Source organism: Mercenaria mercenaria, chromosome 14 (genome assembly GCF_021730395.1).
Source record: "Mercenaria mercenaria strain notata chromosome 14, MADL_Memer_1, whole genome shotgun sequence".
Lineage (NCBI taxonomy): Eukaryota > Metazoa > Mollusca > Bivalvia > Venerida > Veneridae > Mercenaria > Mercenaria mercenaria.
This window is the reverse complement of record NC_069374.1, coordinates 43,507,864-43,521,874: the sequence shown is the minus strand read 5'-3', so window position 1 is coordinate 43,521,874 and position 14,011 is coordinate 43,507,864. Positions and strand designations below refer to the sequence as shown.

Sequence of the window (14,011 nt, the reverse complement as noted above, 5' to 3'; positions counted from 1 at the left end):
CTGGTTCTAGTACATGTTTTACTTATTCGAGACAAATCCGTACAAGTTAACGTGCGGGATTCAATAAATTCAGACTGTTCAAAATTGGTTTATAGTACTTGCTGCGGTTTAGTCAATCATGCCTGAAACATAAAAATTGGTCACTGCCATGGGTTTTTGCAAGTATATGTTTAACTTATTCGTGCCAAATACGTAATAAGTAAACGTACGGGTTTGATATAATTCAGGCATGTTCGAACCAAATTTATATAGTTTAGCTATAGCTTATAAATCATACATACATAAGTATGTTTCGATTTGTGACTTCATCTGTGGTAATTCATCTGTTACCTTATTCGCGGCGAATTAAGTAAAAGTATACGTGCGAGTGAAATATAATTCGTGAAATGTTTCAAAAATCAGGTTTATAGGACTTGATGAGGGTTAGTCCATTCATGCTGAAAAAAGATTGGCACTGCATGTAGTGCAAGTGCATATTTTACTTATTCGTGCACAAAATAAGAATAAGTAATTACGGGTTTTAATACAATTCGACATGTTTCAGTAACAATTTATATGACTTTTTTAGCTCACTCAATCATACTCGAAATTAGTTGTTGTTCGATTTGCGGATTCGTCTGCTTGTGGTAATTTTCTGTTACATATTCGCGGCCCGAATAAGGTAACAATGAAACATCCGGGGTCAATATAATTCAGACAAAGTTCAAATTGGTTTTATGGACTTGTTGAGTAGCTAGTCAATCATGCTGAATATAAGATTTGGCACTGATCTAGTGCTTGTGCATGTTTAATTATTTGTGCACAAATAAGTAATAAGTAACGTATGGGTTTTAATATTAGTTCTGAACCATGTTCAGACAAATATATATCACTTGTCATAGCGTTTAACCAGTCACACTCGACATAAGTATGTTCGATTTGCGACTTCTCTTGTGGTAATTCTTTGTTACTTATTCGCGGCGAATAAGTAACAAATAAAGTGCGGGTTCACTATAATTAAGGACCACACCATGTTCAAAATCGGTTTTTCGGAATTGTTGAGAGCTAGTCAATCTTGCTTGAAAATAAGAATTTGGCACTGCATCTAGTGCTGTGCATGTTTACTTATTGTGCACCATTAAGTAATATGTTAGCGTATGGGTTTAATATAATTCGACACATGTTTCAGAACCAAATTTTTATGATTTGTTAAGTGTACAATCACACTCGGACATACGTATGTTCGATTGCGACGTCTTATTTGGTAATTCTTTCTGATTACTTTATCCGGCGAATAAGTAACAAAGTAACGTGCGGGTTCACTATAATACAGGACATGTTCAAAATAAGTTTTATATGGACTTGTGAGGCCTAGCAATCATGCTGAACATAGATTTACGGCACTGCATTTGTGCTAGTGCATGTTTCACTTATTGTGCACATTACGACTATAAGTAACGTATGGGTTTAATATAATACAGGACATGTTCAGAAACAAATGTATATGACTTGATATAGCTTACTCAATCAATTCGACATAAGTATGTTCGATTTGCGACTTCATCTTTGGTATTTTTCTGTTACTTATTCGCGGCCGATAAAGTAACAGTAACGTTCGGGTTCAATATAATTTCAGACATATCAAAATCAGTTGTATAGGACTTATCCTATTACAGAGATAGTCAAGTCATGCTGAATATTAAAATTTGGCCACTGCATCTAGCGCCTTAGTGCATAGGTTTTACTTATTTGTGCACATATAATAATAAGTAACGTATGGGTTTAATATAATTAGACATGTTAGAAACCAAATTTATATGACTTGTTTTCGCTTATCCAATCTCATTCGACATAGAAATGTTCGGATTTGTGACTTATCTTGTGGTTACTTCATATGTACTTATTCGCGGCGAATAAGTAACAAGTAACGTGCGGGTTCAATATAATTCAGACATGTTCAAATCGGTTTATTAGGGACTTTGTTGAGCGTAGTCAATCATGCTGAACATAAGATTTGCACTGCATCCTAGTGCTCGTGCATGTTTTACTTATTTGTGCCACATTAAAGTAATAAGTAGCGTTATGGGTTTATTTAATTCAGACCTGTTCAGAACAAATTTATATGATTTGTTATAGTTTACCCCAATCACACTCGACATAAGTATGTTCGATTTGCGACTTTCTTTTGTGGTAATTCTTCTGTTACTTATTCGAGGCCGAATAAGTAAAAGTAACGTGCGGGTTCAATATAATTACAGACATGTTCAAATCAGTTTTATAAGACTTGTTGAGGGCTAGTCAATCATGCTTGAACATTAGATTTGGCACTGCATCTAGTGCAAGTGCATGTTTCACTTATTTGTGCACATTAAAGTATAAATACGTATGTGTTTAATATAATTCAGACATGTTCAGAACAAATTTATATGACTTGATAAAGTTCACTTCATCACATTTCGACATAAGTATGTTCGTTTTGCGATTCATCTAGTGGTAGATTCTTCTGTTACTTATTAGCGGCCGACCGAATAAGTAACAAGTAACGTGCGGGGGTTCATATAATTCAGACATATTCAAAAATTCAGTTTTATAGTGGACTTATTCAGAGCTAGTCAATCATGTCTGAATATACAATTGGCAACTTGCATCTAGCGCTAGTGCATGTTTTACTTATTTGTGCACAAATAAGTAATAAGTGTACGTATGGGTTAAATATAATTCAGACATGTTCAGAACCAAATTTATATGGTCTTGTTTTAGCTTATCCAATACATTCGACTTAAGGAAGTTCGATTTGGACTTCATCCTTGTGGTCAATTCATCTGTTACTTATTCGCGGCCGAATACGAATAAGTAACAAGTAAGTGCGGGTTCAATATAATAATTCAGACATGTTAAATCAGTTTTATAGGACTGTTGAGGGTTAGTCAATCATGTGAAACAAAGACTTGGCACTGACATTTAGCGTAGTGCATCTTTTACTTTTCGTGCCAAATAAGTAATAAGTAACATACGGGTTTAATAAAATTCAGACATGTTCAGAACCAAATTTATATGACTTCTTTTAGCTTACTCAATCATACTCGACATAGTTGTGTTCGATTTGCGGATTCTTATTGTGGTAATTCTTCTGTAAACTTTATTCGCGGCCGAATAAGTACAAGAAAAAATCGGGTTCAAATATAAGTCAGACATTGTTCATTATTGGTTGGTTTTTATAGGACTTTTGAGAGCTAGTCAATCATGCTGAACATAAGATTGTCACTGTCTCTAGTACTTGTGATTGTTTGACTTATTTGTGACAATAAGTAATATGTAACGTATGGTTTGATTATAATTCAGGACATGTTCAGAACCAATTTATATAACTTCTTTTATAGCTTATCCATCACACTCGACATAAGTATGTTCGATTTGCGACTTAATCTTGTGGTAATTCTTCTGTTACTTATTCGCTGCGACTAAGTAACAAGTAAAGTGCGGGTTCAATATAATTCAGACATGTTCAAAATCGGTTTTTGGTTGGACTTGTTGAGAGCTTGTCATCTTGCTGACATAAGATTTTGGCACTGCATCTAGTGCTAGTGCATGTTTACTTATTGGTGCACATTAAGTAATAAGTAGCGAATGGGTTATTTTATAATCAGACATTGTTCAGAAACCAAATTATATAATTTGTTTAGTTTACCCAATCACACTCGAATAAGTTATGGTGATTTGCGAATTCATCTTGTGGTAATTCTTCTGTTACTTATTCGCGGCCGAATATGTAACAAGTAACGTGCGGGTCAAAATAATTCAGGACATGTTCAAAATTGGTTTTTAAAGGGACTTGGTGTGAGTAGTCAAACATGCTGAACATAAAGATTTGGCACTTGAATCTAGTGCTAGTGCATGTTTTATTATTTGGCGAAATAAGTAATAAGTAAACGTAGGGGTGTTTAATATAATTTCAGACATGTTTCAGAACCAAATTTATATGATTGTTATAGCTTAGGTCAATCACACTCGACTTAAGTATGTTCGATTTGCGATGAATCTTTGGTTATTCTTCTGTACTTATTCGCGGGCCGTATAGTGACAGGTAACGTGGGGTTCAAATATAACGCAGGACATGTTCAAAAACCATTTTATGGACTGTTGAGAGCTAGTCAATCATGACTGAACATAAGATTTGGCACTGCTTCTATTGCTAGTGCATGTTGTACTTATTTGTGCACAAATAAGTAATCGTAACGTATTGGTTTACTATATTAGACATGTCAGAACCAAAATTTTAATGACTTGTTTTATAGCTTATACCAATCACACTAGAATAAGTATGTTCGATTTGCGACTTCATCTGGTGGTAATCTTCTGTTACTTATTCGCGGCCGAATAAGTAACAGTAACGTGCGGGTTCAATATAAATTCAGAATGTTCAAAATTGGTTTATTGGACTTGTTGCGGAGTAGTCATTCTGGTTGAACTGAGATTGGCACTGAATCTGTTGGCTTGTGCATGTTTTAATTATTTGTGCACAATTAAGTAATAAGTTTACGTATGGGTTTAATATAAATTAGAACATGTTCTCAGAACCAAATTTATATGACCTTGTTAAGCTTACTCAATCACACTCGAATATCGGATGTTCCCGATTGGGAATTCATCGTGTGGTTATTGTTTTGTTAACTTATCGCGGCCGATATAAGTAACAAGTTAACAGTGCGGGGTTCAATATATTCAGACATATTCAAATCAGTTTTATAGGAATTATTCAGAGCTAGTCATCATGAATGAATATAAATTTGGCATGCATCAGCGTAGTGCATGTTTTACTTATTTGGGCCACAAATAGTAATAAGTAAGTTATGGGTTTAATATAATTCAGACTGTCAGAACCAAATTTTATATGCTTGTTTTAGCGTATCCAATCACACTGACATAAGAATGTTCGGTTTGTGACTTCATCTTGTGGGTTATTCATCTGGTTATTATTCGGCGGGCCGAATAAGTAAAACAAGTAACGTGCGGGTTCAATATAATTCAGACATGTTCAAAAATCAGTTTTTTAGGACTGCTTGAGGGTTAGTCATCATGCTGAACAAATGCTCCGCTGGCACTGCATTTAGGCTTAGTGCATATTTTACTTATTCGTGCACAAAATAAGTAAAAGTAACATTACGGGTTTAATAAAATTCAGACATGTTCAGAACCAATTTATATGACTTCTTTTAGCTTACTCAATCATACTCGACATAGTTGTGTCCGATTTGCGGATTCTTCTTGTGGTAATTCTTCTGTAACTTATTCGCGGCCGAAAAAGTACAAGAAACAGCGGGTTCTATATAATTCAGGACATGTTCATTATTGGTTTATAAGGACTTGTTGAGAGTAGTCCAAATCATGCTAGAACTTTAAGATGTCACTGCATCTAGGTCCTTGTGCATGTTTTACTTTTATTTGTGCACCAAATAAAAAGTAAATATGTAATGTATGTGTATAATATAATTCAGACATGTTCAGAAACAAATTTATAGAACCTTCTTATGATTATCCAAATCACACTCGACCTAAGTATGTTTCGATTTGCGACTTAATCTTGTGTATTTCTTCTGTTCTTATTCGCTGCCGAATAAGTAACAAGTAAAGGCGTGTTCAATATAATTAGACATTGTTCAAAATCGGGTTTATAGGACTTGTTGAGAGCTAGTCAATCATGCTGAACATAAGATTTGCACGGCATCTAGTGCTAGTGCATGTTTTCTTTATGTGTGCACATTATGTAATACGTTAGCGAATGGGTTTTATATAGACCGTCAGAGACATGTTCCAGAACCAAATTTATTAATTTGTTATAGTTTAACCAATCCACACTCCCACAGTCCGACATATCCGTATGTTCGATTTGGCGGAATCATCTTGTGGTTACATTCTTCTGTTAACTTATTCGCGGCCGATTAAGTAACAAGTAAACGTGCGGGATCAAGAAAATTCAGGACATGTTCAAAATTGGTTTTACGGGACTTGTTGAGAGCTAGTCATCATGCTGAACTAAGATTTTGGCACTGCATCTAGCGCTAGTGCAAATGTTTTACTTATTTGTGCGCAAATAAGTATAAGTAACGTATGGGTTTAAATAATTCAGGGTAACCTCCGCTTTGTTCAGAACAATAGTTATTTGACTGTTATAGCTTAGTCATAATGCCCATTCTCGAATAAGTATGTTCGATTTTGCGACGTAATCTTGTTGGTGATTCTCTGTTACTTATTCGCAGGCCGAATAAGTGACAGGTAACGTGCGGGTTCAATTTAATCAGAATGTTCAAAATCCATTTATTGGACTTGTTGTGAGATAGTCCAATCTGGCTGAACATAAGATTTGGCACAGATCTAATGCTAGTGCATGTTTATTATTTGTGCACAAATAATAATAAGTAACGTAAGGTTTAATATAATTCCGACATGATCAGAACCCAAATTTATATGACTAGTTATTGCTTACCAATCACCACTCGACATAAGTATGTTCGATTGCGAGTTCCATCTTGTGGTGTAATTATTCTGTTACTTATTCGGGCCCGAATAAGTAACAAGTAACGTGGCGGGTTCAATATTATTCAGGGACTTTGTTCAAGATTGGTTTTATAGGAATTGTCTGGGAGAGCTACGGTCATTCTCGTTGAACTGAAGATTTGGCAACTGATCTAGTGCTAGTGCCATTGTTTTACTTATTTGTGCGGACAAATTAGTAATAAGTTACGTATGGGTTTAATATAATTCAGACATGTTCAGACCAAATTTATATGACTAGTTTATAGCTTACTCAATCATCACTCGAATAAGTATGTTCGATTTGGGACTTCATCTTGTTGGTAATTCTTCGGTTACGTTAGTCGCCGCCGAATAAGTAACAAGAAACGTGAGGTTCTATACTAATAGACTGTTCAAAATCGGTTTTATAGGAATTGTTGAGGGTTATTCAATCCGGCTGAACATAAGATTTGGCACTGCATCTAGTGCAATTGCATGATTTACTTATTCGTGCACAAATAAGTAATTAGTAAAGTAAGGGTGTTTAATATAAATTCAGAATGTTCAGTAACAAAATTTATATGACTTGCTATAGTTACTCATCACACTCGAATAAGTTCATGTTCGATTTGCGACTTCTCTTGTGGTATTTCTTCTGTTACTTATTCGCAGCCGATAAGTATCAAGTAACGTGCGGGTTCAACATTATTCAGACATATGTTCAAAATCGGTTTTGTAGGACTTGTTGGGATCTAGTCAATCATGCTGCACATACGATTTGGGACTGCATCTAGTGCAAATGCATGTTTTACTTATTCGTGCAAAAATAAGTAATAAGTAAAGTACGGGGTTTAATATAATTCAGACATGTTGAGAAACAAATTTTTATTTAACTGCTATAGCTTATACTCAATCATAACTCTCTTATGTATGTTCGATTTGCGACTTCATCTTGTGGTAATTCTTCTGTTACTTATTCGCGGCCGATAGTAACAAGGAAGGGGGTTCAAATTATTCAGACATGTTCAAAATTGGTTTTATTGGGAAACTGTTGGCAGCGAGTCGCTCAATACAACATGACTGAATAAGATTTGGCACTGCCTATCCCTAGCAGGGTAATGCCTTAAGAGTAATTATGTCGTGCACAAATAAGTAACTAAGCTATGATACGTATGGGTTAAATTAATTCAGACATGTTCAGAACCCAAATTTATATTGACTTGTTATACCTTATTAATCACACTCGACATATGTATGCTTGATTTGCGATTTGTTACATATTGCCCGGGTAATTTTCTGTTACTTATTTGCGACCGAATAAGTAACAAGAAACGTGCGGAGTTCAATATAATTCAGAACATGTTCAAAAGATCTGCTTTATAGGTCTTGTTGGAGGGTTATTATCAGGTTGACATAAGATTTGGCACTGCATCTGTGCAAATGCATGTTGTACTTATTTCGTGCACAATATAGTAATAGTAAAGTACGGTTTAATATAATTCAGACTGTTCAGAAACCAAAATTTTCATGATTGCTATAGCTTACTTCAATCATACTCTACATTGTATGTTCGATTTGCGGACTTCATTTGTGGTAATTCTTCTGTTATTATTCGCGGCCGAATATGACAAGTAGTGCGGGTTCAATATTATTCAGACATGTTCAAAATCGGTTTTATTGGCAGGAATAGTGGGAGCTAGTCATCATGATGACATAAGATTTGGCACTGCATCTAGTGCTATGTGCTTGTTTCATTATTCGGGCTACAAATTAAGTAATAAAGTAACGTATGGGTCTAATATAATTCAGACATGTTCAGAAAACCAAATTTATATGACTTGTTATAGCTACTCAATCACACTCTACATATGTATGTTCGATTTGCGCTATCTTTGTGTAATTTTCCGTTACTTATTCGCGGACCCGAATAAGGAACAAGAAACTTGCGGGTGTCAATATAATTCAGACATGTTCAAATCGGTTGTATAGGACTTGTTTTGGGTTAATCAATCGGCCTGAACATAAGATTTGGCACTGATCTAGTGCAATTGCATGTTTTACTTATTGTGCACCAATAAGTAATAAGTAAACGTATGGGTTAAATGTAATTTCAGACATGTTCAGAACCACTTTTAATATGACTTGTTATTGCTTAATCAATTCACACTCGACATAAGTATGTTCGATTTGCGGACTTCACTTGTGTAATTCTTCTGTACTTATTCGCCGGCCGAATAAGTAACAAGAAACTTGCGGGTTCAATATAATTCAGACATGTTGTCAAATTCAGTTATATAGGACCTTGTTGAGGGGTTAGTCAATCTTGTGAACATAAGATTTGGCACTACATTGGTGGTAGTATTTGTTTTACTTATTTGTGCACAAATAAGTAATAAGTAACGTACGGGTTGAATGTAATTCAGAATGTTCAGAACTCAAATTAAATGACTTGTTATGGCTGATGAATCATACTCAACAGAAGTGTGTTCGGTTTACGGAGTAATCTGGTGGTAATTCATCTGTTACTTATTCGCGGAGTATAAGTAACAAGTAACGTGCAGGTCAATATAATTCAGAACATGTTCAAATCGGGTTTTATTAGGACTTGTTTGAGGGTTATTCATTCATGCTGAACATAAGATTTGAGCATAGTTGGTGCTGTATTGTTTTACAATATTCTGTGCACAAATAAGTAATAAGGTACGTACGGAAATTGATATGATTCAGATGTTCAGAAACAAATTTATATGACTTGTTATAGCTATCGCTAATCATATCAACATAAGTGTTGTTCGATGTAGTATTCATGTGGTGGTATTTCATTTGTTACTTATTCGCGCGGCCCCGAATAAGTAACATGTAACGTGCGGGTTCAATGTAATTCAGACATGTTCAAAATCGTTTTTATAGGACTTGTTTTCAGGGCTCCTAAATATATACTGATATAAGATTTTGTCTGCATTGGGGTGCTTGTAACAAATTTATTGACTTTTTTAATGGTTACTTAATCTTGGTCAACATAGTGTGATTATGTCTACCAAACTGTCAGAGTAGGTTACTGATTTCGACGCAGGGGCTTATCAGCTAGGCAAATAATCTGTAAACTGTTTATATAACATAAAATCTCATGGCCTGGCTGGTGCAGAACCGACATCTTCATTATTGGCTGCTGTTTGACCTTACCTTGCATTGTTTTATTTCATTTTTATAATCATGCAAAACATGTCCTATATTTTATAGATGTCCGATATTTGGAATGTTTTTATTATGTTTGCGGATAGTTATTAAAATTTTATACTTCTTTGTTATTTCTAACAGATGAGTATATTATTTATTTTTTGTATTTATCAATTATATTCTTGAAATTCAAATGTATTCTAGACAATTTATTTTCGAGGGATGTTTTTTTAATCGTGTACAATAAATTATAAAATGAGTATTGTCTCTACTGTTTAACCAGAGGGGTTTTATAGTTTTACTTTCTTCCAATTCCGTCTGTCTGTCATGCTTTAATTTACGAAATGGTTTAGTGCTTATGTTATTACCGGAGACAATACATAATCAATTCCCTAATTCTTATTATGTGACTTAAACTTCTGTTAGGTGACGTAAAGTCCGTCCGCCAGAACGTTCGTAAAATTATTTCAATAAGTGTACAAAAAATGGATACTGCATAGCGTGAACTTGTTTGATGAAACTGTTTATATATATTAAAAAAACATCAGGTAATAAATGCATGACCTTTTGTTTTTGCCTAGTTATGCAAATGTATGAAACTATATCTGAAATGATTTACCGGTCCTTGCCTAATTGACGTTCTTTTTCAAATGGTATGGGAATGAGTTGAAGTCGGATGGATTCCCGATTGTGGCAGTGTCTTTTTCATATTATCTAAACTCGATTGTTTTTTTTTAAGAGCTCCAATAACATTTGAATGACTTAAGAAACTTTATTTCTTGTTATTAGTTTAAAAATAAAACTATGTTTTATTTTACTCTAAAACATGTTACCATATCTTTTGGACATTTTACTTGTTTTCATTGAAAACGGAGACTTTTTTGTAGTATTGAAAAGATACTGTCTATATTTCCGTCATGCCCCCCCCCCCCACCCCCCCCCTACCCAACTTTCAGTTAAAAAAGTAACACTGTGATTATTTTTGTGAAAAATTAAACGCTATTTTGTCCGAAAGATAACTATTTTGGTTAATTAAAATGCTACTTGTATTTATTACATTCGACGTATTACTGGCCTTTTAAACTATCTCTTATGATATCTCAAGTATATGAATTGCTATTGTTTCTTTTCAAAGTGATAAAGATTAAGTAACTGTCATAGGTTCAATCTGCTATACTTAAATTCCCACGGAATTAAATTTCCTAGCATTCAATTCAATATAAGATTTAGTACTACATCAAATTGTTCTTTTACTTTGAAGCAATCTGTTATTTCTCATGCAATGAAACCCATAAACATATATAAACTGACCTTATGGTCATTCAATGTCAAAAGATACAGTGGAGAAGGGGTGTAGTAATTGTAGGGCTATTAAGCCAATTAAAAGTCGCTATCTGTAACTCTCTGGCATTCCTGTTATTTATAATTTAACCGCAGTCATTAACCTCTGACAGAAATTGTGAGAGTAATTGAAATATTCAGACATTAAGTAGGCGTGATATTAGTTATTAGTTAATTTCTTTGTTACTTATTCGCTTTTGAATAAGGATTAATAAGTAACAAAATGAAACCAGATACTTATTCTTATTCGGTTTTTTTCATTTCTCGAAGAAAACAATATGACATGACTTCAGAACACGGTTTAGTAGGTCTAAAGTGAATAATTAATCATGTGAAGAATTAGTGAAAGGAGACACTTTATTGTATTGTATATTTGTCTGTTATCTTGTTCGCGTTTGAATAAGAATAAGTAACAAAATGAATCCAGTTACTTATTCCTTATTTTGACGTATATCTGTTCTCGGCTGGACACGATAAGACATGTGTTCAGAACACGTTTTGTAGGGGTTATAGTGAGTAATAAACAATTAAAGTTGATGTAAAGATGATGAACGAGCTGAGACTTAGATGGTATTCATTAGTCTATTCTAATATTCGACTTCTGCAATTTCCTGATGAACAAAAATGTTTATGGTTCGGAACCCGTTGTTAGGTTGAAAAGTATGGAAAGAAAGTTATGATGAACGAGATGGGTTGTTATTCTTAGTTCATTCATCTTTTTTTTTTTATCGGCTTATTCACCATTTTGTATTCTGTCGATTCGCCGTAAAACCCAACTCACTCACTCGCTCATTCATCTTTTACATTTTCCAGTTCTAATTATTCGACTTCTGCCATTTTGTGATGAAATAAAAATGTCAAGTGTTCGGAACACGTTTTGTGGGTTGAAAAAAGTGTGTTACTAAAACATTTTGAAAAAAATGCGTGAACGTGGATGAGACTTAAATCTGGTGTTTTTTGTCTGTTACTTATTCGCGTTTGAATAAGGAATAGAATATGTAACCAATGAAACTAGTATTATTTCCTTATTCGACTTATAATTATTTCTGGGCGAAGCAAAAAGACATGGAATGTGTTCAGATCACGTTTTGTAGGTTTATTGTGTGTAATTAATATCATGTTGACGAAATAATGAACGCCGATGAGATTTTTTTGCTGTTGATTTGTCTGTTTCTTATTCGCGTTTGAATAAGGAATAAGTAACAAACTGGAATCAGTGAACTTATTCCTTATTCGACTTTTATCATTTGCTTGGCGAAATAGTTATGACATGTGTTCAGAAAACGTTTGTAGGTTTGAGTGGAAGTTTAATTTAAAATCAAGTTGAAAGAAGTGATGAACGAGAAGAGGTGTATTTAAGTTCATGCCTCTTTTACTTTTTCCAGTTTATTTTTCTCGTATTCTGCAATTTACTGATGAAAGAAAAGATGTGTTCGGACACCGTTTTGTAGGTTTGAAAAGTATGTTACTTAATTAATCATCTGTAAAAAATGACGGTGAAACGGATGAGACGTAATCTTGGTGTTTATTTTCTCTGTTACTTATTCGCGTTTGCATAAGGAATTAAGTAAAAATGAAGCTTAGTTACTTATTCCTTTTATTCGACTTTAAATACTATTTCTGGTCCAAAAAAGGACATGTATGTTTATGTTCAGAAACATTTTGTAGGTCTTATAGTGAGTAATTAAGTCATGTTGAAAAATAGGAACGCGATGAGACTTTTTTTGTAGTTAATTTTGTCTGTTACTTATTCGCGTTTGAATAAGAATAAGGAAATAAAATAACGCCAGTTACATATTCCTATTTTTCGGGTTTTTTTATTTCTCAGAGAAAACAATATATGACATGTATTCAGTAAACACGTTTAATAGTTTTTAAAGTTGAAAAAATTTAAATCATGCTGGAGAATTAGTGGAGCGATGACACTTTATTTTGTTGTAAATTTGTCTGTTACGTATTCGCAGTATCGAAATATGGAATAAGTAACAAAATGAATCGTGACTTAATTCCTTATTCGATGTTTTTCATTTTCTTGGCGAATACAATATGTGTTCACAACCACGTTTTGTAGTCCAATAGTGAGTAATTAAAATTCATATTGAAGAATAGGTGAACGAGGTGAGACTTTATATGGTATAATTTTGCCTGTTACTTATTCGCGTTTGAATAATGAATAAGTAACGAAATGAATCCAATTACTATTCCTTATTCGACGTATTCAGTTCTCGGCGAAAAGATATGACATGTGTTCAGAAACGTTTCGTAGGTGTTATATGAGTAATAAAATCAGAAGTTGAGAAATGATGAAACGAGCATGAGGTGTTATCTTAAGTTATTCATTCTTTACTTTTTCAGTTCTAACTATTTACTTCTGCAATTTTCTGATGAAATAAAAATGTCAACGTTAGGTGTTCGGAACACGTTTTGTAGGTTGAAAAAATTGTGTTACTAATCATGTTGAAAAAAATGCGGAACGTGATGCGACATAATTGGTGTTTATTTCTCTGTTACTTATTTCGCGTTTGAATAAGGAATAAGGAATAAGTAACAAAATGAAACTAGTTACTTATTCTTATTCGACTTATAATATTTCTAGGTGAAAAAGACATAGGCATGTGTCTCATAACACGTTATGTATGTCTTATAGTGAGTAAAATTAATTCATGTTGAAGAAATCGTGAACACGATTATGAAACTTTTTTTTTTGTTGTTAATTTGTCGGTACTTAATTTCGCTTTTGAATGAAGGAATAAAGTAACAAAATGAATCCAGTATTACTTATTACTTATTCGTACTTTTATCATTTCTCGGAGAAAAAGATATGACATGTGTTCAGGAAACACGTTTGTAGGTTTAACAGTTGAGTATTTAAATCATGTTGAAGAAAATGGTGAAAACGAAGGTGGATGCATTTTATAAGGTATTAATTTGCCTGTTACTTATTCGCGTTCTGAATAAGGATAAGATAAACCAAAATAACGCCAGTTACTTATTCCTTATT

General features: G+C 33.7%; 1 protein-coding gene across 1 annotated transcript in view; it reads left to right on the top strand.

Moving 5' to 3' along the window:
* Positions 1–11,554: 11,554 nt before the first annotated feature.
* Positions 11,555–14,011, top strand: part of LOC123527358 (nonsense-mediated mRNA decay factor SMG8-like) — a 44,978-nt gene continuing 42,521 nt past the window's right edge. Inside the window, 1 exon segment of the mRNA XM_053522606.1 lies at positions 11,555–11,580. Within this exon segment, the coding sequence (XP_053378581.1) occupies positions 11,555–11,580 (26 nt within the window).